This window comes from Gasterosteus aculeatus, chromosome 21, assembly GCF_964276395.1.
Source record: "Gasterosteus aculeatus chromosome 21, fGasAcu3.hap1.1, whole genome shotgun sequence".
NCBI classification, from domain to species: domain Eukaryota; kingdom Metazoa; phylum Chordata; class Actinopteri; order Perciformes; family Gasterosteidae; genus Gasterosteus; species Gasterosteus aculeatus.
In genome coordinates, this window is record NC_135708.1 from 18,940,153 (window position 1) to 18,966,005 (window position 25,853).

General features: G+C 46.8%; 1 protein-coding gene across 2 annotated transcripts in view; it reads left to right on the forward strand.

Moving 5' to 3' along the window:
- Positions 1 to 26: 26 nt before the first annotated feature.
- The window catches only part of cnksr2a (connector enhancer of kinase suppressor of Ras 2a), a 28,205-nt gene continuing 2,378 nt past the window's right edge, over positions 27 to 25,853 (forward strand). The window contains exons 1-23 of one of the 2 annotated variants that reach the window (XR_013454167.1): positions 27 to 190; positions 6,548 to 6,711; positions 7,009 to 7,211; positions 10,163 to 10,250; positions 10,612 to 10,653; positions 11,914 to 12,033; positions 13,039 to 13,098; positions 13,311 to 13,379; positions 14,434 to 14,580; positions 15,247 to 15,359; positions 15,451 to 15,605; positions 16,128 to 16,217; positions 17,223 to 17,437; positions 18,252 to 18,303; positions 20,044 to 20,219; positions 20,355 to 20,428; positions 20,518 to 20,589; positions 21,123 to 21,190; positions 21,282 to 21,379; positions 21,754 to 21,972; positions 22,252 to 22,393; positions 22,875 to 23,398; positions 23,559 to 23,746. Coding sequence is in view for 1 of the 2 variants with exons in the window: in XM_078096188.1 (XP_077952314.1) it covers positions 127 to 190; positions 6,548 to 6,711; positions 7,009 to 7,211; positions 10,163 to 10,250; positions 10,612 to 10,653; positions 11,914 to 12,033; positions 13,039 to 13,098; positions 13,311 to 13,379; positions 14,434 to 14,580; positions 15,247 to 15,359; positions 15,451 to 15,605; positions 16,128 to 16,217; positions 17,223 to 17,437; positions 18,252 to 18,303; positions 20,044 to 20,219; positions 20,355 to 20,428; positions 20,518 to 20,589; positions 21,123 to 21,190; positions 21,282 to 21,379; positions 21,754 to 21,972; positions 22,252 to 22,393; positions 22,875 to 23,099; positions 23,559 to 23,746 (2,844 nt within the window). In the remaining variant the exon portion in view is untranslated. The remainder of the gene's footprint in view (positions 191 to 6,547; positions 6,712 to 7,008; positions 7,212 to 10,162; positions 10,251 to 10,611; positions 10,654 to 11,913; positions 12,034 to 13,038; positions 13,099 to 13,310; positions 13,380 to 14,433; positions 14,581 to 15,246; positions 15,360 to 15,450; positions 15,606 to 16,127; positions 16,218 to 17,222; positions 17,438 to 18,251; positions 18,304 to 20,043; positions 20,220 to 20,354; positions 20,429 to 20,517; positions 20,590 to 21,122; positions 21,191 to 21,281; positions 21,380 to 21,753; positions 21,973 to 22,251; positions 22,394 to 22,874; positions 23,399 to 23,558; positions 23,747 to 25,853) is intronic. The other variant, XM_078096188.1, reaches the window with a different exon arrangement.

Genomic DNA, 25,853 nt, shown 5'->3' on the forward strand with positions numbered 1-25,853 from the left:
GGGGGGGGGGCTGGCTGGATGGGAGGTTGTGGGGCGGTGGGAGCTGTGCGGTTAGAGGTTTTTTTGGGGTGGGGGGGTTAACAACACCGCTCGCGCGCAACGGAGAGTCGGCGCAAAGTTTCCTCGATGGCGCTGGTGATGGAACCGGTGAGCAAGTGGAGCGCGAGCCAGGTGGTGGACTGGATGAAAGGTAGGTTATTGCAACGCGCGCGCGCGTATGCAAATTATCACTCAATAGCCAAACCTCCAGAAACACACACACACACACATGCACGCGTGCACCCCCCCCCCCCCCCCCCCCCCCCCCCCCCCCACACACACGCTGATTGATAATGAATAGTAATGCTGGCAAGCGGGCAAGATGTCATTCTGCGTGGGTGGTACGTGTGTGTGTGTGTGTGTGTGTGTGTGTGTGTGTGTGTGTGTGTGTGTGTGTGTGTGTGTGTGCGTGTGTGTGTGTCCATGCATCATGGCACCTGATGATCAGTGGGTGATGATGTAATGTGTGAGTGACAGGAGGAAACCAAACTTCACTGCGCAGATTCTGGAACTTCCTAACGGAGGGTGTTGGAGGGGCTGGGGTGCACGTTTAAAGCCCCCCCCTCCTCCCTTAAAAAACACAATCTGGACCTAGGGACATTTCCCCCAAACTGTATGAGACACAAAACACACTGCGGTAGAAGTCGTTTTGTGTCTCTTTGAGGTAATTGTGTTGTTGTGTGTCTTCGGTTTTGTCTTTTTCCCTTTTTGTGTCTCCTCCTGGTGTCACTCTGTGTTCGATCGATGTTCCTCTTTAAGTGTTTCTATGTGGCATCATCTTGCTAGAGGACCCAGTGTTCTCTCTGGATGAGAGGAGAGATTTGTAACATGCGACTAATAACGGAGGATAGAGCTTAAATTCTCACATCCTCTTAGACTGAAACATGTTCAGGTCTTATAAATGCTGTCAGACTGAGATCTGGAGAACGTGCTAAATGTAAATGGAACAAAGAAAACTCCTAAATTATAATGTTTATCTAAAAGTCTAATGATGTACTTGTGGGTGAATTTGCAGGGATCCAACAAGAGATTTCAGTCATTCATAATTCATGAGCCAGGCTGATTAGGTTTGTACCCACAGGCCTCAGTGAACATTGAAAACCACTTTTGCACATTATTATTGTTACCTTTGTGAATAATGGACCAGTGTGGCGATATGACGCACTCTATATTCCCTTCTGGAGTTTCATGATACACATTCCCATTAAGATCAAGGATTGGAAATTAGATTTCTTCTGTCCCTTGAGGCTCGATGTTTTGCACCAATCATATTTAGCATTATAATAAGGAACATTATTGACTCAACATGCAGTGCCAATATCAACCAGGCCTCTAGAGAAAGACCAAAAAAGACCAATCCATTAACTTTGTTATCTAACCTAATTTAGTTTGATTTAATAGCCTAGTTTTAGCTGTGATGACAACACTGCAGTTCCCTTAAAAAGGTAATACGTGTCCACTTCGGCAAATACAAATGAAGGGGTAATAATGCAGAACTCTCCATCCAGTTAGTAAAAATATGTTTCGTACATTCTTTTTTGACCTTTTAAATTTGCCCTTTTGACCTTTACCAGCGTCCCACGGCAGGTCATTCGTTGACATCCTTCACAGCCGATCTCACGCGCTCCACATGAGAACGAAATGACTAATGACGAACCACCGATATCAGCGACGCTCGTTATTCATCACGTCTGTTGGCTGCAATGAATCGTGATGAAGACGTACTCGCATGATGCCCTGTGTCCGTTCCTCAGATCCTCATCGTCGGAGAGGTTATTGGCTGCTCGTGTGCATATGGCACGCGTGCCACTGTGTGCATGCGTGTGCGCGTGTGGGCGGATGGTGAGTTGTTCGTCCCAGACCGTCTGTGCAGAGCAGCAGCTGACACACACACACACACACACACACACACACACACACACACACACACACACAACCTTCTCCAAACAGAAGGCTCCACCCGGGTCCCTTTGGACACGCGCAGACACACACACACACACACACACACAAGCTTCAGCCAGGTATCCGGCTCACGCCGGGTCTCCGGGGTGTGTCCGAGGGAAACATGACACTCGGTATGTGTGCGTGTGATCACTTCATGGCCGTTTCCACGCTGTTCATTTGGCGATCCGACGGTAACACGAGGAGCTGCTGGGAACGCTGGGAACGCTCGCCCCACATCGCGTGGAAGCCGAGCGCATTTTTCACCTAATTTCCCTGGTGTGAATTGAATCGCGTGAAGAGGCCTCAGGGCTCGATCCTTCCACGCTTCTTCCTTTTTTAAGGTGAAACACGCGGCGGCTCGGGAGGGTTTTAGATTACACAAAACAATCGCCGGCTTGCATCAGAAAAGTATGTTTTTTTTCCCCTCCGAGCAAACAAGGGGATGCGTGAGGGGAATTTGTTTTGAACGCTTTTGGGTCACTCAGAGGTCGACGAGTCACCCCAGTGCGACACATCAACAGACGCCAGCGAGCTCAGCCGGTTTAAATGAATGTTGCGTTCAGTCGTTTCCCAATTCTAAACGCTCATTTGCAGCATTTAACAGGCATTACATTAAAGGTCCATGAACACATCTAAGCAGACGAAGCACTGATTGACATATCAGTAAGGCGTGAAATTAGGAAACGCTAATCGTTTATTGTAACTGATAACGTGTCATAATAAAGGCTTGACGGACAGTGTTTGTCATGTGACTGGATTTGTGTCTTTCCAGAGCAGCAGCAACATAAATCCCCCTCTCTCCCCACCCACACACACACACAGGCGGGAGTGGTAGACTGGCAGCTGATGAAATTGCAAAGCTGATCTGCAAAGACTTGGTGGGGATGAGGGGGGTGGACCGGGTGGAGCGGGTGGAGGGGGCATGCGTAACAGCCACATGGACGCCACGGGAGGCGTAGAGAGGATCTTATGGGTCTTGTAGGTGTGTCCCTGCGTGAGGGGGCAGCTGACGTGGACAGCTGATGGAGCATGTGAGAGGAGTGAATGGCGTGCGAGGAGCACGCCGCAGGCCCGAGGACGCGGGAGAAGAAGTTTCCTTTCAAAGGAGGTTCGGCACAAGTGCACAATGCGATTTCCTCCCCCTTCTGCATCATCGGCCGGTGGGGATGCTAACTTTTTAGCCTTGGACATATTAGCTTTAGCATGAGCAATACTCATCTACCTCTACCTAAACTTAAGGGTGCTTGGAACAGGTGACACACACAACCCGAAAGGGAGGGCCGGATCTTTTATAGGACTCTCGAACATCCCAAAAGTCACCACAAAATGTAGTTGTATTAGATATGTGTGTGTGTGTGTGTGTGTGTGTGTGTGTGTGTGTGTGTCAGAGAGAGAGAGAGAGAGAGAGAGAGAGAGAGAGGGTGTTTGTGGGAGTTTGGCTCGCCCGCTGTTGTGAAAAGTGAGCTTCTGTAGGAGTTAAAGTGTGTGTGAGTCAGCGATGAATCACACTTTTTCTGTACCAGCTAAACACATGAACGCTCCCTCTCCGACACGTATATCTTTATGCACACGTATATCTTTATGCACACGTATGTCTTTATGCACATGTATACTGTACATACAGACACACAAGCTCCATGTGGCACAGAGAAGACACCACCGATCAATGTACGTGATCTATGATCGAAATAGCTTAATGATAAGTTATTGAAATAGACAGATAAAAGCTATATTAACAGCTTAAAGGTAAATTATTGAACGAACAAGCTAATAGATTAACAGCAGGTTAGTTAAAAGTAGTAAAAAATGGGTAGAATAGTAAGATAAAAGTAATGAACTGTATCAAAAAGTGGTCTTTAAATATCTAGTCAAAAGATAAACTGATGCTTTGGGTAATGATTCAAATAATAAGCGAAAGGTGGTCCATAAAAAGTTGTACCTTCTAATAGTTAGCATTTACATTACTTTTAGCTAACACTTAAGTAACAAATGGTTCAAATAGTAAGAAAATAATGGACAAAAAAGACTCGTTAGTAATAAATAGAATATGGCTAAACGTTGTTAGCTAAACCAATCCAGGCCGAGAGTGATGAATAAATGGGAGAATAGCTAATAAATTGTAGAGATGAATGCCATGAAATATACGTAAAATAAGTAAGTATAAAAACTTCAGTAAAAGAGTGAATCCCATACAGCCGCCATTATGCTGCATGCATAACCGGGGTGTTGTAGTGTGTGTGTGTGTGTGTGTGTGTGTGTGTGTGTGTGTGTGTGTGTGTGTGTGCACCCTCGTGTCACTCACACTTTGACTCATCAGTATTCGAGCCGCTCTCCCTCCCGGACGCAGATCAGCGATGGTGATCATCGGCGAACTTTTGCCACGCAGTCAACATCTCCCCTTCTGCTCCTCTGCCTCTCTCGGCGATGGCGGCGCTCCGCCTGCGAGGGCCAACGTTGTTTTAATCAGCTTCGCGTCTATTAGGCCCCCCCCCGACCGCCATTAACGGTTATTAACGCCCGCTGTGAGGGGGGAAGAAGAGGAAACAGCAATACAGCAAAGGAGGAACACGCCGAGGGGAGAAAGGTTTTCTGAAATGCGAGTGCTAGAGTTTGGAGGTGTTAGTAATCATGCAGAAAATGGGACCATTTATTAGTCATAATGGTTTATTAACATCGAAGCAAAAACTCATTATGATGGAGAAGTTTGAATTATTTAGCGTTGGCTGGTAAAACCTGCAATAATGATTCATTCTGGCTACATTTTGAACACAGCACTGTAAGTGATTTGGTTATCTCACTGTAGGCTACTTAGAGGCCACTTAGAGGCTACTTAGAGGCTACTTAGAGGCTATTTAGTGACTACTTAGAGGCTATTTAGTGACTACTTAGAGGCTACTTAGAGGCCACTTAGAGGCCACTTAGAGGCCACTTAGAGGCTACTTAGTGGCTGCTTACAGGCTACTTAGTGGCTACTTAGAGGCTACTTAGTGGCTACTTAGTGGCTACTTAGAGGCCACTTAGAGGCCACTTAGAGGCTACTTAGTGGCTACTTAGAGGCTACTTAGAGGCTACTTTAACCAAAGTGTACGTCAGGCGACCGTAACATTGGAACCGGAAGCCACAACAAGTCACAACTTTATTGCCTTCAAGTGTTCCACGCCTGTCAGTGAGATGTCCTTTTGAGACAAATCAATTCGTCCCGTGTCTTTTACGAAATCCGATGAAGGTAAAAAGACGATGCCTCCTATTCCAAAGTGATTGGCAGCAGAGCTCGGAAGCTTTGTTTGTTTACGCTTTAGAAAGATAAAATGGCGTGTTTTTGACGTTCATGATGGATTTCAGGGCTTTAGAAACGCTTCCCTAAGACTTCAGATGTAGTGGCTGTTGAGGGGGGAAGGAAACGACAAATGCTGCTTCCTCGTCGCTGATGAGGGATGGAATTTGTGCGTGTGTGCGTGTTTGTGTGTGCGTGTGAATGCATGCAATTTAGCAGCTGGCTTACGAGTTGATTTTTTTACCCCCCTCCTCCTCTCGCCATCCTTGTTTCTTTCTTCCTCCCATCTTTGCTGGTGCGGATTTGATAGATGAGTGTATTATAAAGCGGCAACTTGAAGCGGGGGAAATCAATGCTCATTCCTCCGAGGTGTGTGTGTGTGTGTGTGTGTGTGTTTGGCAGTTGGCTGTTTGTTAAGAAGTTAGAAGCTGGATACCTTCATTGTTTTGGGAGCCGGGGGGGCTGCAGCTGAGCCGCTCTGTCTTCTTCTGCTTTTTCTTTGACTCAGCAAACCCATCCGGGCCCGACGCACACACACACACACACACACACACACAGACACACACACACGAGCACGCTCATTAACGAAGCACGCTCACGCACGTGCAGATCCAGAGAGACCGTCCCACTCACAACACCGACGCCTCCCAATCCCACAGAGTTCTACCTGCTTGATTGGCTTCTTCCTCCTGTCAGATACCGTGTTTCCTTTCAGGTCTCTTGGGGGTAAATTCATCTTTGGTGAACTTGCGTATTTGACCTGTGAGGCCTCTTAACAAAGCAAGCTACCGTAGCTCATTAGCTTTGTTGTGTTGCAGCCATAGACATAACTGTAATACTGTGCTACAGGTTGTAGTTGTTGTGTATTCTGCACTTGATCCCATGTCTGCTGTGAAAAAGCATCGAGCCGAAATCTACAAAACTGCAGACAAGCGGGACATAAGAACCAGTAAAAATGTTTCTCTGGCACTAAAATAAATCTGTCCCCACTGGATTACTTTGAGGAGGAAAACTGCAGGTAAAACGCGTGGTCATGAAAGCGGATTGGTGCTTCTGGAGAGCAGCTCGACACCTGTAATCTAATGTGTGCGGTTATCGATGAGGGGGAGCTGAAGAGTGTCTCAGCTGGGGACGATGTCATTGGGACGAGGTCATCATGTCTGTCTACGTTATTTGTATTCTCATAATTGCGATACAAATGGCTACAGGCAGCACCCTTAAAACCGACCGTTTTTGTAACAAACGCCAGTGTGTTTGTTGTGAGCAGCTGTAATAATGTGTGTTCATCAGGTCTGGACGACTGCTTGCAGCAGTACGTGTGCGTGTTTGAGCGCGGAGGCGTGTGCGGGGAGAGGCTGCTGAGGATCAGCCACGCCGAGCTGGAGGAGCTGGGAGTCTCTCGCATCGGACACCAGGAGCTCATCCTGGAGGCCGTGGACCTGCTCTGCGCCCTGGTGGGTTCCTGCGCGGGTTTCTTTGGCCCAAAACGCCATCAGCCGCTTGAAAACGCCACTTTAAACCTTCTTCAAACTGTGACAAAATAGTACTAAGAAAGTTTTTTCACTCAAAATGATGCTTGTAAAAGTATGATGAGTATTCATAAATATACAGTAAGAGCGAGAAAATGGCGCATTTCAGAATAAACTACATATTCTATCACTGGATCATTAATGCTGAACTTGTTGACCAGTAAGACTTCGTTGTTTTGGCGTCTGGAGGATCAGCTGACCTTTGTTTGTTTGCGTGTGCAGAACTCGGGTCTGGAGACGGAGAGCGTCCGGACCCTGGCTCACAAGCTCGGCGCCTCGGCCAAAAACCTGCAGAACTTCATTTCCGGCCGCCGCCGCAGCAGCCAATCGGAGAGCAGGTCCTCTCGGCGGCTCCCCAACGACCTGCTGACCTCCGTGGTCGACCTCATCACCGCAGCCAAGAGCCTGCTAGCGTGGCTGGACAGGTAAGATGTACTTTACATGTCGTTTAGCTGACGCTTTTATCCAAAGCGACTTACAATAAGTGCATTTCAACCATGAGAGACAAACCCAGACCAACACGAAACAGGGAAGTGCTATTTCATCTGATTTAGTGTAACATAATAACATATGAGGAGCAGGCAGTTTGGTTTGGGGACAAGGTAGAATACTGATGCAGACGTGTAATATATGATATTAGAGAAGATCAGATGAATTGAGATGAGAGAAGATACGTGGGACAAAATGAGATTGAGGTGGAAAAAGTTGATGAAATAAGATGAGATGGTTACGTTTGATTTAGGTGTTAATTAATGACAAATCTCAATCGAGTACAAGGAGAGAAAGAAGTGAGAGGAAGTGATAAAGACAGAAAGGTGAAAAAATAAATACTTGTACTTGTACTTAAAGCATTTTTCCAACTGAATAACATGCGCACGTTTCTTCGTTCCGTCACTTCACTCACTCTCTCTCCCTCCTCCTGCTTCACGCGACACCGAAGGTCTCCGGCGTGGGCTTCTTGCAATGCCCCGACGCCCACATCTGTCCTCTGGACACGGGGACGCACACAAGCATGCAAAGACACGTCCACGGGGACACTCTGCCAACGGCACGCCGGCCGAAACACCCGCGCACTGCGCTCGAAACACACACACACACACACACACATTTTGCAGACACAATCCCACATCTGCACACGCTGACGCGCACTTATGCAAGTTCGCCCCCGCGCGATGATGTGGGAGACTCGGCAGACTCTGTTCTCCGTTCCTGAGACGTGACGACGCGTTCGGATGCTCCCACTTCGAGGGAATCTCATCGCGTGAAAATGGTTGACGTTGGGCTGCGATCCGTCTTGCCTCAATGCCCCCAAAGATGAATCTGCCCTGGATGGTTTACACCAGTGAGGAATGTGAATAAAACATGGTAAAACTTTCATCTTCCACGTCAGAGTGCAGGGAAAGTGCAGCAGCAGTTCAGGCAGCAAATGTACAGCATCTTCTATTTCCCCCCCTCAATGACTTGAGAAGACATTCTGCAGCCTTTTCATGTATGAAATGACAGCGTGGGCACAGGAGCACATTTCCCTGCCTCTGATACCCTAATGCATCCTCAAACATCTACTTTTATCTCTCTATCCACATGGACATGAACGAGCAGAAGGCTTTAAGTCTGCCAGGGAGGCGAGTGAAGTTATTATTCCCCGATGACTAAAAGTCGCATTTCAAGCATTTCTTGTTTCTTCGAGCGTCTCTTTTCTTCACTATTCCCTCATCACACGCACATTGGAAAGCAACTCTGAATTAGTACTATTAACACGGCCACAGAGACGACTTTGTCTGAATGCGTTCGCAGGGTTGTTGGAGAGCAAACATCTGTACAACATCTGTAGCCTTAGGTCCTGAGAGTATATATATATACATATATATATAGATATATATATATATATATATATATATATATATAGCACACAGCCTCAATACTGATGACCCAAATCACACGAGACACCAGAGGCTGTCGCCGAATTCTAATCTGGGTCTTTAGAACAATGATGTCTTAACGTGTGAGTGTGTGTGTGTGTGTGTGTGTGTGTGTGTGTGTGTGTGTGTGTGTGTGTGTGTGTGTGTGCGCGCTTCTGTGCTTCATTTAAGCACTCTGGTGCAACAAGTAATCAAGTACTGTACTTAAGTACAAATTAGAGGTACTCTTTCTTTATTTTTCACATTATATTGTTCTTCCACTCCGTCACATCTGAGCGGGAAATATTGTTTTTTCTACTCCATTACAGTTATTTAATCTAGAAATCTATAAATATGCTGCATTGTTCTCAACAAAACTGCCTAATGGTGTGTACAAGTGCAGCTGAAACTCTTTGAGATTCAATCAATACAACAGAAAACCGTTTTGAGGAGGGTTTTTTTCTGCAGAGCCCAGCTGATGGTTTTTTGAAATGTGAGAATTTGCGTGTATTGTATTTACACAGTGAGCACCTTTTACCTGAGGACCTGAGTACTTCCTCCATTATTGGCTGTAAACACTATGCACATGAATGCGATTGAGCCTGAATGATGTGTTATCATAATGACTTTCTGTAATAATAATGCGGTCGACGTTCTCCGCAGCGTCAACACCTTATTCCCACCTGTATCGTCTATTATGTCACAGCGTGCCCAAAGGGACTCATTTATGCACATTGTAGAGGCAGAAAAGCGGCTCTAAAGACCCTTTTCTCTCATTAAAAAAAGAGTGGGAGCTCAGGCTGTGCATCCAAACATGTGGGAGTCTTTGTGAGATAATGGTGCCAAAGTAGCGGCGAATCCACTGTGGTCCAACGACCCTCTTCACTGCTCGTCTCCCTGCGCACAAGAACAACCGCTTTTTCTTGTTGTTGTTTCCAAAACGCAGAGAGAAATGACAAGTAGCGTGTTGGATGTGTGGAAACTGGTGCTCTCAGCCTGTGCGAAGTCCCACTTTTCCTCTGGGTTTTTCTTTTTATTTGACTTGTTTTATTTTTTATGTGCTACGCGGGGACAATATTGGACATTTCACGAGTCCTTTGTGAGTCGTTGTAGCCGTGAATGCGTGCGGTGTGCAGCGCGTTCAGGTGTCCACTGTCAAAGCTACAGGCTGCATTCGTAGCTTGATTTGAGAGGCGTTTGTGTCATTTTATTATTCAGCAATTGTCTGATTAGTCGAGCAATCGAGTAAACAATTCATTCATTCGCACGAATCGCACGTGTTCTCACAACCGGGTGGAATTAAATCTCCACCGTTATCTTTCTGTCATTACTTCACTTCGCGGCTCGGCCTGAATTAAAACCCGCGACGTTAACTATTCCCCCCGGGACGAGACATAAAGCGGCGTCTTATTAATATGTGTGAATCCGTCCATCCAGGTGAGGCTCCTGAGACGCTCTGTCTTATCTGTCCCTCCCAGGTCCCCCTTTGCGGCGGTGGCGGACTACTCAGTAACCCGGAATAATGTAATCCAGCTCTGCCTGGAGCTCACCACCATTGTGCAGCAGGTGTGTGTAATTGTTTGCGTGTGTGTGTGTGTGTGTCTGTTTTGAAGGCTGTCATACCCCCCCCCTTCACGACGGCGTGTGTGGGCGCGATGCGGCAGCCTCAGACTGCCTTCATCCTCCAGCGAGACTCCATTCTTCTGCTATTTACGTCCTCACAGTCTGGTTTTATTACATGACGGATGTGTGTGAATACATGTGTGTGTGTTTGCGTAGGAGTGTGTGTGTGTGTGTGTGTTTCTGAGAGGCTGTGGAGTCTGCAGGTGTTGGCTTCAGTGATGTGGGGCCCACCTGTGTGTGTGTGTGTGTGTGTGTGTGTGTGCGCTCTTTGATGTTTCTGTTAAATCCTGCCTCTCTCTCACAGGACTGTACGGTGTTCGAGACGGAGAACAAGATCCTTCACGTGGTGAGTCCCGCCTCCTCGGCCGGCTGTCGCTCACCTGCTCGCGGTGGCCTCCTCACTCGCACACCACGTCTTGAGTAAATCGCTTCACTTCTGTCCCTGATTTGCAACATCAACACACCACTTGTCGCGTTATTTAAATCGTAAAATAGCTGCGTTTGCATTGCGTGTTTGGAGCGTTTGTTAAGACACATACAGACGGTGAAATACAGCATTATAATAATCTCAATTGCTGGTTTTAGTGTCGATCTTCATCTTCATTCACAGCTATTTTACCCATATTGATCATACACTTATTTTTGTATTGCTCGTTATTCTGATTTAATGGAAAATGATGTTGATGTTTTGATTGAACTCTTCCTGCCAAGACTTCCTGAATTCCTTTAAAGGTTCAGCTCAATCAAATCACAACAAAAACATGTCTAACTTTCCTCTACGGAGCCTTATTGCCGTGCTTCTAGTTTTATGCACGTTTCTGTTACTCGGAGTCAGTTGTTCCCGGACTCGGGGGCAGCTACAGTTTAATTACCCATTTGCACAGCAGTCACTTCGACTTGTCAGACACACGTGTTACTAACACAATCACTAATTTGCTGCACGGCTTTGCGGAGCCATTGTTAATGTCATTACTGGAGATGTTTGCTGTGAAAAGGCGTCATGGCTCTGGGAGCTCTGGTCCTCTGATGCTAGAAAAGGCCGTCTGGCTTCAGCTTGAGTCAAAGTTATTCAGCTAAATCTCACGTTTGGTTTGCAAAGAGGTGAAGAAAATGAAAAGCGATGGAGGGAAATGGTCCATGTATCGTCACTGACAATATCCGTGGAGGCTTGATGTCTGTTTCAAATGTTCCTGTTGGAAAAAAAGCCTGTCAGCTGTTTTTCGCTAAAGAAATGGTGCATAAACTTGTCAGCATACTGTAGATTCTCCCGTCCGCTGGTTTGATTTGCTGAAGGCACCACAGGTTAAATTTACCTTTATTATTTTGCCGCAAAGGCAGGCGAGCGACTCCAGAACCATCGGCACAGTGAGAAAATGTTCTGTTTCGGTTATCCGGGTGAAGGGATCCTTTAAAATGCTGCAGGAAGCTCCCGTAATGAACAATAGCTCATGTTAATAGAGGCCTAATGCTGAGCCGCTGTATTCAGATTAAGAGCAATACGTTTATTTTCTCAGTAAAGCCAAAAATAAATCCTCTTCCAATAGAACGAAAGCTGCAGTTTGAATAAAATCTCTGTGTGTTGTGACTCTTTCTTCTTCTCTGGTAGTGCAAGACGCTGTCGGAGGTGTGCGAGCACATCGTGTGTGTGTCCTCCGACCCGCTGGTGTCTCAGTCAGCCCACTTGGAGCTGGTCCACCTCACCAACGTCAAGACCTCTGAGGGCCTGGTAATGACCCGAGTGTGTGTGTGTGTGTGTGTGTGTGTGTGTGTGTGTGTGTGTGTGTGTGTGTGTGTGTGTGCGAGTCTCTGTGTATGCTGGCATGATTTAGTGTTGCCTGAAACGTCAGAAATCATTTTCCATAAAGGTTCAATAGCGCCTCTCTTTCTTACTCTCAGTTTTTTTCTGTAGAAATGTTGAAAACAAGCCAAAGAAGTTTGATTCTGGGACATTTGAGTCGGATCCAAACATAATGCAGTTACAGCAGAATCCCCCAAAAAACGTGTGCGCAGCACTTTCTGTTGTAAACAACCAGCAAACATATTTCATGGTTTGGGACTGAATTTCGGTGCCCGATACTGGTGTCATGGCTGAAACTTATAACACTGTCAAATAGAGATTATCCGCCTCCGATTCGGATCCGGTTCCCGTTTGGCCGAATATCTCGTCGTGTTAATCTGATGCTAAACCTTCCACGTCTCCTCGCTGTTCCTCAGCAGAGAGGTGTGAAGAACGTGTAGGCAGCGGCTCCTCATTTCTAGCCGTCGCTCTCCAAAATGTCCAACGTCACAGACGGCTCGTTAAGTCGGCCGCAGCTAATTAATGCTAATTTGCTCCAGTTCGGCTGGTAAAAAGCTCTTTGCAGCTGCTGCGTGTTTTTCAGCCAAGGACTGCGTTCGTGACCTCACGTCAACTTAAGAAGCTCACAGTTCAATTCGTTCTCGTATCAACGTTTGAATCTCTATTTTGCACAAGTATCTAAGGAAAAAAAGGCTACGGCGGCTAAATGAACGTGTCAGATATGTTTAATTAACACTTCACATGCTGCTGCAGGCGGTGAAAGCGAATTACGCCGCCACTAAAAAAACAACAAAGTGGTGGTTCTGAGTTCTCGGCCTTTTCAGCCTTAAGATATTTGCTAGTTGTCGAAAGATGAACCAAAAGGTCTCAGGAAAGTGCAATCGTTTATTTGTGGAGCAAAACAAACGCCTCTTCCTTCCCTCTGTCCTCCAGGGAATGTACATCAAGTCCACCTACGACGGCCTCCACGTGATCACAGGAACCACCGAAGGGGTAACGGGCGCCTTGTGATGTCACACATTACCAAACGTACCGGTTGCTTTTGTCCGTAATAGAGAAACACTGCGTTGCACAAACACACACACACACACACACACACACACACATATATATATATGGAAGCCTCGGCTATGCTTTGCTTGGCGCGCAGCGATCAATGACCTGCGATCGATTCACAGTCGCCTGTTTGTCTTCTGTCTGTGTAGTCGCCGGCGGACCGCTGTAAGAAGATCCACGCAGGGGATGAGGTCATACAAGTCAATCACCAGACTGTGGTGGGTTTGTGTGTGTGTGTGTGTGCTGCATATGTTCTAAATATATCCTGTGGGGTTTATTTCATGTTAATTATAGATATTTGTTGAAAAGTGAACCTAAATCGTAGCTGTAACTGTACTGGATAGGGTCAATTGTATGTCAACGGACCATTCTGTCTTTTTTATCCAATTATATAACTGAACAAATTGCATGACTTTTTCAAACGATGATAAAATGATTCAAACTCCAATTTACTATTTACCACACTTTCGTACTGTAGCAACATTCTCAACCGCTTTTCAGAGAGATAAACCTCTGAAACCGTCTGAACTCTACCAGTTTGCATGGCTAACAAGTTGGACAAATTAACTTAAATCAAGTAATAAAAAGCTTGTGTTTTTTAGTCTGTAAAAGCTTCATCTGAATAGTGAATCTCTATCCAGTTTTCCAATGAAAAATCGTGTTTTTTTTTACTGTGTTTATCCAGCACTTGAATAATGAAACCTGTCAATCATATTTGGAGTTGAAGCCATGTAGCAATTACGTGTCTTGAGTTCTCGTGGTTGGGCGAGTCTGTTTCCATCACCGCTGCAAATTGTTCCCTTCATTTCCAGAGCGCACACAGCACGCATTCTAATTAGTGTAATCAGTTCCTTCAACCTTCCCTGCGCCCTGAATTATGATCAGAACTAAGGTCAATCTGGGAAATGTAATTAAGATGGCGTGTCTGCTTTATTTAGAAATAATACGGGTAAAGGTAAAAACAAGAAAAACAGTGTTCTAATCAGCGCAGAGCAGCCATGTTTCTTTCGGGGAATTGTTAAAAAGACTTTTGTCACGGCTTTGTGGAGACCGCGGCTGAAAAAGAAGATGTTTACATGATAAGCTGCACTTGTTTTCAAATTGAGGCCAGGTTACATCACAGCAAAGCTCTATACATAGACTCACCACCTCCACACCCACTTGCCTCGCACACAAGAACCAGATCCAATCACGACGTGGAAACAATTCAAACCGGCTGAATGTTAAAATATAACGTTTATATTGACCACGTCCTCTCCCGTGGCCCCGCAGGTGGGCTGGCAGCTACGCAACCTGGTCGGCTCGCTGAGGGCCGATAAGGGCGTCGTGTCCCTGACCCTGAAGAAGCGTCCGCAGAGCACGCTGAGCTCCGCCCCCGCCCTGCTGAAGAACATGCGCTGGAAACCCCTCGCTCTGCAGGTGGGACCCGCTCTACCTTTTAATAGACTTGTCTCAGAGCGCCGCGCCGGCCCACATAGCTCCCGACAGCGTTGCCGCTCCCTGTAGGACTACGAGCAAGGCTCGTAAATGGGTCAGGAGACTGGGCCCCGGTTATCGTTCGCCAACGGAAACTCGTAGGCACGACTGGGCAGCCTGATCTCCAAAACCTGTTGGTAAAAATGTATACGAAAATCTTGAAGATACAAATTCGTAGTGATACATACGAAATATATACAGACTGCAACTGATGACGTCGCCCTATTCAAAGTGAACGGGGACCTGCGCCCCGTAGACACACTTCGTGAAGTCTAACAATGTAAAATAAACGTGTTATGATTGCATTTTTATCGAGAAATCGTTAAAATCGTTGCTGATTATTGACACAAAAAGGGGGAAATGTAGGAAATCTCGTCATGTCTCTGAAAGGATTGTTTGGGGCTTTTTAATGCGTTTGGTCGACCCTGTTTAATCCGGTTTTGATGTGAATACCAAATACCAAATGCCGTCATGCCAAAATGTTGATTTTGCCAAAAAAGTTTTCATATGAAGCTAAGTGGGATAAGAGAATGAGAGACGTACAGATGCACACGTAGAGGTTCCTTTAGTTTAGTGAATTCTTTTGTATTAAATGAATCTTTTTTGCAGCCAACCAGAAGCCCCGGCAGCAGTTCGGCCACGCCCTCGGGCACGCCCACCAAGAGCTCTGCCATCCAGGACCTCTACATCCCCCCCCCACCCGCTGAGCCGTACACACCCAGGTACGCCGCTTTTCCATGAAACTAAATCCGAGCACGGCTTTGACCGCGATGAAGTGTTCGCACCGTAAAACGGCCCCCGCTGTCGCCATAGAGATGAGACAGGAACCCTGCCGGGAGACGAGGGTGGGCGTAGCCACGGCGGCGTGGGCGTCGCCAAGCGCTCCGAGTCGCCCAACTCCTTCCTGGATCAAGAGTCCCACTGGCGAGAAGAGGAGGAGCCGGCGTACTGCACCACGCCCACGTACGGTACGCTCACGTCCAAAGGTTCAGTCGCATTCTGCTGCAGCAAAGCGCTTCAGAAAAACGGTCACGACGGGAAATCCACCTGCCGGCCCCGAGGCCATGAACCAAAAGTGAAGATTTATTCAGAGCATTCAAATTCAAATCCTGAGCCAACATGCGACCGCTCTGCATTTTTGCACGTTGTGATTCGTTTTGGAAAATAAAGTAAGCAATTTGCATTTGCACCGTCTGATCTCTTTCCTGCCGCACGCCAAGGAAAGCAAGTACTGCCCGATTTGTATTCCTTTAAAGTGATTCACAACATTCAAATCTGGTTTTTTGTTGTTGTTGTTCTCAAGGGTGTCACGAAATATGACGGCAGTCGTCGAGGCGTCACTCAGACGCCTCAATAGAACACGCGGCCCTAAAACGTTGACACATTTCATGAAATAAAAAAAACTAACATGGCCAGAATCCTAATCCTCCCGTCGTCGGGTGCGAAACCTCCATGGGGAGCATTACGTTTGTGATCGTGTGTGCTTGCAGGCAGGCTGAGGCCCATCTCCATGCCTGTGGAGTGTAACTGGGTGGGCGACTATGAAGATCCGGCCAAGCTCAACAGAGAAAACCGCAGAGGTGAGTGCATACGTGTGTGTTTGTGTGTGTGTGTGTGTGTGTCGTTCCCTTCCCTCTAATTCTCCCTGTGATTATCATCACAGAGGAAATAAGAGTTGGTACAAAGGCAGAGGAGATGAAAGGCAGCCATGAAGGGAGGAAGAACGAAAGAGACTCCCGAGGAGGCGGAGGAGGGAGAAACAACCAAATATAAAGACTATTCTCCCTGACCTCCACCTGAATCACTCACGCAGTTGCCATGGCGACGCTGACAGCAGCTCTTCTATGAGTCTCACTTTCCTCTGGCCGCTGCCTAGCAACCAGAGGAGGACAGGGTGAGCCGCTCAGAGAGAGAGAGAGAGAGAGAGAGAGGGAGAGAGTTCCCTCCTCCGGTGGGGAAGACGAAGAGGAAGTTGGACAATCGAAAGAAGAGAAGGAAGCGACTTACAGACAGCAGAGCAGACAGACGCACTTTCTCACGCACGCACACGTTGTTCTCACAGCAGCGTGACGGTCACTCGAGAAGACGTGGATCCGTCAGTCCTGATCACGTCTACCGTGTCCACTACTTCCCAAACTGTCCTTCGTTTTTGATTATTCAGCAGACGACCAATGCGGCGTCGTGTGTAATAGTTTTAGATGGATGACTATAAACCAAAAGTAGTCTTTTTTTGGTTTTGGAGGGCAATGACAAGTTTCTTGTTTGTAGTTGTAATTGCCGAATTTTGTGCAATCAACACCCGGGACGATGAACATTCAGTGAAACCAAAGAGGGAATTTCAGAAACACATGGTTCATTTTCCCAAATCAGATTGATCACATCAAGGTTTTTACAGCTCCATCTACTTCAAGAATAACCGATTAGCTCTCTGATGCTGCTTTAATTAAAGGAACAAACTCTACTGGAGGAACTTAATTCAAGCCTTGCGTGATGTGAAGATTTCGTCACTGTTTTTCTTTTTGAATATATAAGTATTTATTTCTTTGCATCAGATGCGCTTGGTTGATTACATTTCGATTTCCCAGAGGCGACCCTGATGCGTTACGTGGGACTGTCCGGCGTGGACGAGAGGACCGGCTCTGAAGACTACTCCTCCCACACGGCCCGCCCGGGGAAACGGACCAACGACACGGCCAAACGCGCAAAGAGGCGGAGCCACCACAGCCAAAGCCCCTCCCACTATGTCCTCCAGACAAATCAGAGGGATTCTCCACCCAGAGACGCCGCCTCCGTTTATCACGTGAGTCTCTCTTGTCTTTTTTTGCCCAACAATGATGCACAACAATAAGCGTGTGGCAACAGATGTTTTGCCAGAGGGGAAGTAAAAAATGCTACAAATTGCAGCTTCAAGATGAAACAAGGTTATGGAAGTGCTCGGACTTCCCCTCAGTTGCCTCCTCATTAAAGGGGGCGGGCCCTCGTCGTACGTCTTGCTGAGTGCGGGGCTGTGACTGCCCCCCCTCCCCCCCCGTCCCCCGGGGGCCCCGGGTCTCGGACACGCGTAATTTTGTGACATCACGGCTGATCTGGTCACTGATCTGACACCTGGAACATGCCGACACGTGGAGTGGAGTTGAAAGAGGCGGCCCCTCCTTTCGGGGGGCCTACGGAACCCTGAAACCCCCCCCCCCCCCCCCCGCCCCCCCTTAGATGTTCGTCCTTCGTGTTTTGTGTTATATTTAATCCCAGAGCCCTCCCCCCCTCCTCCCCCCCGTGGCTCTGCTCTCCCTCACGTCCTCACGTCCTCCCTTCACCTGGACGCCCTATATGTTCTAAGTTTAGAGGAGCCAGAGCTGCTGAAGTAAGCTTGACCCCCCCTCCCCCCTGCTCCCCCCCCCCCATAGGAGTGTGCGTCTCTGCGAGGGAGAGATAACGAGGGAGCGTTTCTTCTGCCTCCTCTCGTCCGCCCGCTTACATCCGTCATCTCCTATGTCCCAGAATCCTTTGCAGTAGACAAAAGCCACTGATTCATGCTGACAACCTGCTCTCTCTCTCTCTCTCTCTCTCTCTCTCTCTCTCTCCTCCCTCCTCTCACCCCCCCGCCCCTCCGTCAGACCTACCAACAGGCCTCCTCTCTGCAGGCAAAGAACAGGAAGAAGAACCGAGGTAAGCGGAGAAGCCACCTGTCGGTTTGGTCTCTCTCAGGGATGCTGAGCCGACGCCGCCTCCACTTCAACCAATGATCTTATCTTATTAGCTTATCTTAATTTTTACACTGCCGTGATTTGCTAATAAGTTCCTTTTTAGTTTTAAGGGAAAGACATTGATTTCGGCACCAATTAGAGACCAAATGCATTGACAGGTTTTGTTCACAAGCAGAACCAAAAGGAAATTATCTTAAATAAACGGCTCCATATTAAACCAGATAAATACACATGCATTATTTTTTCTTTATCGGAAAAATAATTATCTGTTATGTTCTTGCCGGTAAACAACTTTCCCATCCAGCAATAATTTATGAAGATAGAATATTCTGCTCTGCATAATAAGTTGAGAAGTGCACTTTTAGTGCAGAAACCATTATTATGCAAATGTTGTTCATTTCATCCCTGAAGTCTCGCACTTCAATGAAAAGTCAATTTGTAACCACTTAACATGTGCGGCTGACCTGCTGTGCGTTCACTGACAGAAACCTCTGATTGTTACTAATTGAACATTTTAATGCATCGGACACTGAACAACGTATCTGGATTCTCTCCATATTTCGCCTGAGAAAGTTTGCAGTTTATATAACTCTGCCTAGATGGGATTTCATTAGCGTCTTTCAATGCAGGTTGTTTTTTTTGTTAATTTTGTTTCTATCATTTTGGTGCAGAGGCCACTGTATTTGCATTTGAACACATCATGCTCATCTTACACATGGCGTATGTGAGGCGTATGTTTTCCATGGAAACCCAGTTATTTTGCTCTTTATCTTGCTGTGAAGGTGCAACCTACATTTCTCAGATTTCTCTCAAACAAATGGGACGACGGTCCTGATGATCAGCATCTCATCTCATCCCTCAACCCTTCTGCTTCCTCTCCTACGGATGACTTCGCTCCTTTGCAACGCTATCAGTTTCTTTGCCTTTTTTTTCGACCGGAGCTTTCTTTCCTTTCGCCACGCTATCGAGGATCAAACGTGTTTGAAGTGATTTTCTTTCGCCCGTTTCACCATCTGCCGAGGCGAGGAGCTCCCAAAGCTTCGGCTCCATCTGCTTTTTGTCGGGCAAACAGCTTTGTTTGTTTACAGATACCCAAAGTTTAAAATTGCACGGGGCGATAATGATTCATACATTAGCCTTCTTATCAAACAAGTAATGGATTATTAGTTACACCTTTTTCTCGCGGCTCGGGCCGTCTTCGCTTTCTAAAATGAAAAAGTGCTCAAACCCAAAAGTTAAACCAGTGATGGTATCAGACCTTTAGCGCGGAGCTGCTGCACAGGAATTGAATTGAAAACAAAGGTTTTCGCCCATTTTCTGGATGTGTAGTTTCCTCAGAGAACATAACTTATTAATTACCTGAGTCCTCCTCGACTTCGGCCCGTTTCATACTACGCGTTTGAGCTTTGGCTTCCTCGTGCGGTGGAGAGTTGTTCCCTTTAGAGATGTTCCCTGTACGTGGATCTTTCCACTGCCTCAGAATTAAACGGATAATTGACCTGCATTCCCCTCCTGGTAGAAAGACCGTTGTGAAGCAAAAGGCCGTTTTTTTACGAAGCACCTCTCACGTTACTGCAGTGCAGCAGCCTTCTGGGATTTTATTCACACTACTCCAGAGCGATCACACGTTTGCTCGCTCTCTCGCAGTGATTTTTCCTGTATTCTCGCCGTCCGTCTTCATGTTTCCTGCGTTTGGTTCCAGGACGAAGTCTGGCCTCTCTGAGCCGGCGGCGTGTTTCCTGCAAGGCGCTGGGCCGAGGGGATTGCGAGGGCTGGCTGTGGAGGAAGAGAGACGCCAAGGGTTACTTTTCCCAGAAGTGGAAGAAGTACTGGTTTGTCCTCAAGGACAACTGCTTGTACTGGTACATCAATGAGGAGGTGGGTTCGTTTTTTATGTGAAAGAATTTAGTTATAATTTATGGGAAATAAACCACGTCAAAATCACCCGGCGTTATCTTTTCTGGCGCTTTCGCTCCTCAGCTTATTGTGTCTTATTTCATTCCTCCGGTTCAGGACGAAAAGGCCGAGGGCTTCGTCAGCCTTCCAGAGTTTAAGATCGACCGGGCCAGTGAATGTCGCAAGAAGTAGTGAGTCCATGATGGAAACAGCCTGTTTGTACACGCATATTTCTAAAGGCAAAAATAACTCACTCTGCCCCCCCCCCATGTCTCTCTAGTGCTTTCAAAGCATGTCACCCTAAGGTCAAGAGCTTCTACTTCGCAGCAGATGGAGTGGATGACATGAACAGGTAAAGCGCCGTGTGCTAAACACGCATGACGGTCACAGCGAAGGTCACAGCGAAGGGCGAAGCGGCGCAACTTCACGAACCCCGAAGCTCCGAACGAGGGTGTTTTTTATTTGATGATGAAAAGAACGACAATGGCGTGTATGAAAAACTGCATTTGCAAGACTATTTCCATAAAGACCTCTCTGTAATCTACATAATGATTTTGTGAATGTGATCATTTCAAAGAGGAAAAAAAAAAATGTCCTAACGATTGAATTGGATTTGAAAAGAGGGACTGTGGCGTTTTTACTGATTATACAAACAACGTACATAATGTGATAATTAGTGATCATCAGCACAAAGGGGATATTAAAAAAACAGAGAAAAGAATTGAGTTTCCAAAATTCAAAACTACAAGATAAAAATTACATTAAACTGACACAAATATAAGACAAAAATAATTTTCACTACATCAATCTTTATATATAGATACATTGTTTTTTTTGTGATATCCTAACACATGTAACATATGTAATGTTCCTCTTTGCCCTCAGATGGCTGAGTCGCCTCAACATGGCCGCTGTCGGCTACGCGGAGCGAGAGAGGATACGCCAGGAGCAGGGTGAGCGGCGGCCCTCCTCCCCCCGGTGACGTTCCCACGGCGATGGAGACCGACGGCGCGTCTGACCTGTCTGTGTGTGGGTTTCCTGCAGATTACTGGAGCGAGAGTGAACACGAGGAGGACACCACCTCCAGCCCCAAGCAGGACAGTCCCCCACCTCCATACGATACCTACCCACGGCCTCCATCGGTGAGTCACCCGCACGCCCGCAAAGTACGTGCCGTACTTGAAGGCGATAATGACGCTCGGTGCTCCTCCGCAGTCCATTTTAACGTTTTAAGTTATTGCTAATTTAGCATACAGGGAGTGGTGGGGGCCAAATTTCGTATAGTCGATGCTGCAATCGGCCCACGCGCTACTTTGCTCCACATCAAAAGCCTTGTATGTTCTTTGGTTGGATAAGAAAACAGCAGCTAGCACGGCAATGTTTCAAATAGATGATAATAATATCTCTCCTCGCTGAATCAAATCCTTTTTCCCGTGTGTGTGATGTAACAATTGAATGAGGCCCGGTGCTCAGTTGACGTCAGCCCCACTTTCACTCTCCCATCTGCGTCTGTCAGATGAGTGCCTACCTGGAAGGCCGGACCACCCGGCTGTCTTCCACGGAGACGTCCCGCTCCCGCTCCTCCCAGGAGGACTTCCTCTGCGGCGAGGCCCCCGCGGTGGCCGCGGAGCCGCAGTACCACCCGGGTCCCCTCGGGTGCGGCACCACGCACAGCGGCAGGAAGCCGGGCGGCAGCAGCAGCAGCGACGTGCAGTACAGATGTGAAGCTGTGGAGGTGTGTGTGTGTGTGTGTGTGTGTGTGTGTGTGTGTGTGTGTGTGTCCGTTGGTCACATATCTCACCGACCGCTTATCAGTTTACACACATTATTAAATTTGCTGTTACCATGAGGGATGTAAAGCATCCACTTTAGAAAAAAGCAATAGATATGTTTTTATATGCTTTTGTGGATACAATACGATCCGTCTTCTTCTGGATTTTGCTCTTTTAAGTCTCCATAGAACTGCATGCACATGCGATACAATCTAAATCATGAAACATGTTGTTTCTTGTAGTACCGATCAAGTCCTACAGGGGGCAGCAGCGAGACCGGGTCTCCGGGCCGATCTTCGTCCTCCCAAAGACGGTCCTGGCAGGACCTGATCGAGACCCCGCTGACTGAGGCCGGGCTGCACTACCTGCAGACCGGACCCCTAGGTACCGACACACCAGACGCTTCATGCCTCCAACCTGCTGATTATATCTATATATGTATAAATATATACATATATATATATATATATAACATTCCAAGATGCCACAGAGCTTAAGGTGACACAGCGAGCTGCACAGATACGAACAGCATGGGGATATTTGACAGTGACAAATGTAGAGTGCAGGTCTGTTGTACTTTTGCAGTCTGTGTGATTGATGGTCTTCCTGCAAATAGGGCAACACTCCACAAAGCGGTTAACTAGATTAACTCTAGAAAACTATACTATACACTGAATTTATAAATACATTTATTTAATTGTGTATTTCTATAGTTCAAAATGTATCAGAAACAATGATAAAGAGGGTTTAGTTTTGACAATCTTCAGTTGTTTTTTACGTCCCTTATAAAAACATTCCACACTTATTTCTTATATTCTTATATAATTATATAAATATTTCTAATTCCTTTGTCTTTGCGTGGCAGAGGACGCCGTCTTCGCTGAGCCCGGTCCGGGCGGCGGGACCATGATGGCCGGAGCCGTTTACACCCTCCCCGCGCAGAGGAACGTCCCGTTGCCCATGGCGATGCAGAGACTGATTCCCATGGCAACCCAGGGAGGGAAACCCCGCAGCTTCACACTGCCGAGAGACAGCAACCTGCACACGCTGCTCACGCCCCCCGCCAAAGAACGACAGCACGCGCACAGCGGTGAGTCCGGTCGCTGGCATCGGGGGAACGCGGTGAGAGCAGAGCAGGGGAGAATGTGTCCGACCGCGAGCGACGGCCACTAGAGACCGAAAAAAGAGAGAGATTATTTTAAGATGACACCGTCGACGTCGCTAATGAGGCTGAGGAGACAACAGCGCGCCGGTTGCCGTGGTGACAACAGCGGCTAAAGCGTAATAGTCACGCGCTCGAGTCAGTCGAGCAGAGGAGATGACAGAGACACGAGGACTTTATCATCATCATCATCATCATCAAAGACACAGGTCATGATAGTCGGTGAGGTGCGTGCTGCTGGCCTCCAGCGGTCGCTCTGATATCAAATAATAAAACAACTCAAATGTCATTGGAATTTTTTTGACATATGTGGACGAGACCAGGCTCTAAAATCAACACTAACCGTGCGATTCTGTCCCCCCCTGTCCTCCCTCGAACCGGGTGAAGGCGGCAGCGAGGGCGCTTCCCTGGGCGATCTGTTCCGGGCGTGCGAGCAGGGCGGCGTGTGCCCCCTGGGTCGCGGGTCGGACGCCAGAGGTCAGTCGGAGTGCAGGCAGTCGTTCCTCCGACGGGCCGCCGACCCCCAGCTCAACGAGCGGCTGCACCGCCTGCGCATACTGACCTCCACGCTGAAGGTTGGTCCGCACACGGGGACACATGTGCGGGGAATATGGAGGCGCCAATGTGCGCACGCAGACAAACACATCAGCACATTATCACACAGAAAAAAAGCAATTCAGAGATTTTAAATAAATCTCAAATACAAAAATTTTTGGTTTGTGTACTTTTCAAGAATTATCACAAAAGAGAAAAACAAACCGTTTTAATGAAAAAAATCTGGCTAAATAATTGCAATTTTGAATTTTTGTGAACTCGTCTCTCGAAATTGAGATTCCCTCAAATGCAAAACTTAAAAAAAACAAGCAGCAGGCAGTGATTTACTTGTTGACACCTTCCAATGCGACTCAGAGACGTCTGTACGAGACTTAGATGAGATAATAAGGAGTCAAACAGCCAAACAACGTATAGGAAGTCACACCATTCAATGACCCAACAGCAGGAACATCTTTATATCACTCATATCTCCGGTTCGTCGCAGATCTGTCGCAGAAGAAAATGAATCCCTCCGTTGTATTTGTTTTTCACCCTTTTGATTGGGAATCTTTCTTCAGAACGCTTTGCTGCAAAGTTCCTCACACAGAAAATGTTCCTCATACACGTTCCACAGAAAGTATTGCCGTTGTCATCGTGTACTTTCTCTGGCCTGCATTTTTCACCCGAATGCACAAAACCACATTCAACAGGCTGAAATGGATCAGACGATATACTCCCATGTGCATTTCTGGCTGTAATACACCATGACGCTCTGAGCCCGACTCCCACATTCCCGCTCTCTGTCTGGTCGGTTTCATTTGTCCTTTGTCCCGGTCTGTCCCTTTCGGTTTTGGTTGGGTTGGTTTGTTCTGTCAAGCAGCCATGTGTGGCTTCATGCTCGGGGTCCGCGGTCTGGGCTCAGCGCCTGTGAATGGCTCTTTTGCTGTGGCTGTTTTTCTTTTCTGTCTCTGTGGAGTTTGCATCTTTGTTGCATCCTGCGTGTAAGTGGGCGTGGCTGGTCGGGGGGGGGGGGCTCTTTGTCGCTTGTGCCCCCCTAGCTATGGTGGCTCCTTTGCGATGGTTTGTGGCGTTGGCTGCACGTGCAAGTTGTGCTGGAGGAGCTTACATGTTCTTTCACTGTCTGTTCTTTTTTTTTTGGGGGGGGGGGGTATTTTGAATGAAGTATACTGTGAAATAATGGGAGCCTTCAGTAGACACCACACCGTGTGACCCTGGCAGATCCATTACTGCACCACGTTGTCTTTGTGTGAATCATATTTTCCTTGCGCCTTTAATCCGTCAAAATTGATTTATTTGTTACCTTTCATAAGCATAATGTTATATATATTTACCACAATAAGCCCTTTACACAATCTAAAAACCTCTCCTGCGAATATATTTCCCAAATCTGTTCTTACTGGCATTGATACAAAACCCTTCAATGACAAGATTTGAATAGATTAGCGCAGACAAAAGACAAATTAGATCATATTTAACCAGAGCAGCGTCGGGCGGTCTGACTGAGGTAAAATTTTTGTTGAATTCATCGAAGCTATAGGAAGGTATTCTAGTTTCATTTAGCCAAAAATCTTTTAAATATAACTTCAGTTTCTACAGTTATAGATTTTAAATGTCTTGGGCTTTTACTGTGAAAGGAAAAAACAGAAGGAGGGAATACTGCCTGTCAAGGTTAGAACAACATAATGAAGTTATCCTTGGCCTTAGATATGTGCCTTGGACCTGTTTAAACATTATAAAAGGGAGTTTATAATGTTATATAAAAATTATATTGCTTTTACGCTGCGTAACATTTGTTATCTGTGTGAAAATACTCATGACAAAAAAAAATAACAGGTCAAAATGTTAATTTCGTGTGAATTGATCAGATGAAGAAAAACGTCCCTGGTGGGTAAAGGCTGTTCATAAATTAACATTTTTTTAAATTCATGAAATAATTTATTCTGAAATAATTAGCAGATAAATAAATCCGTCCATTGACATAAAATCACCTGCCAGCTATTTTGATTGACTGGATAAAGGCTCACATCTAAAAAAAATATATGTATATATATAATTATTGATATGAACGGTTCCAGATGTGCGGACCCTTACGAAGGCTCCCTCGTCTCATTAGTCCGGGTGTAACAA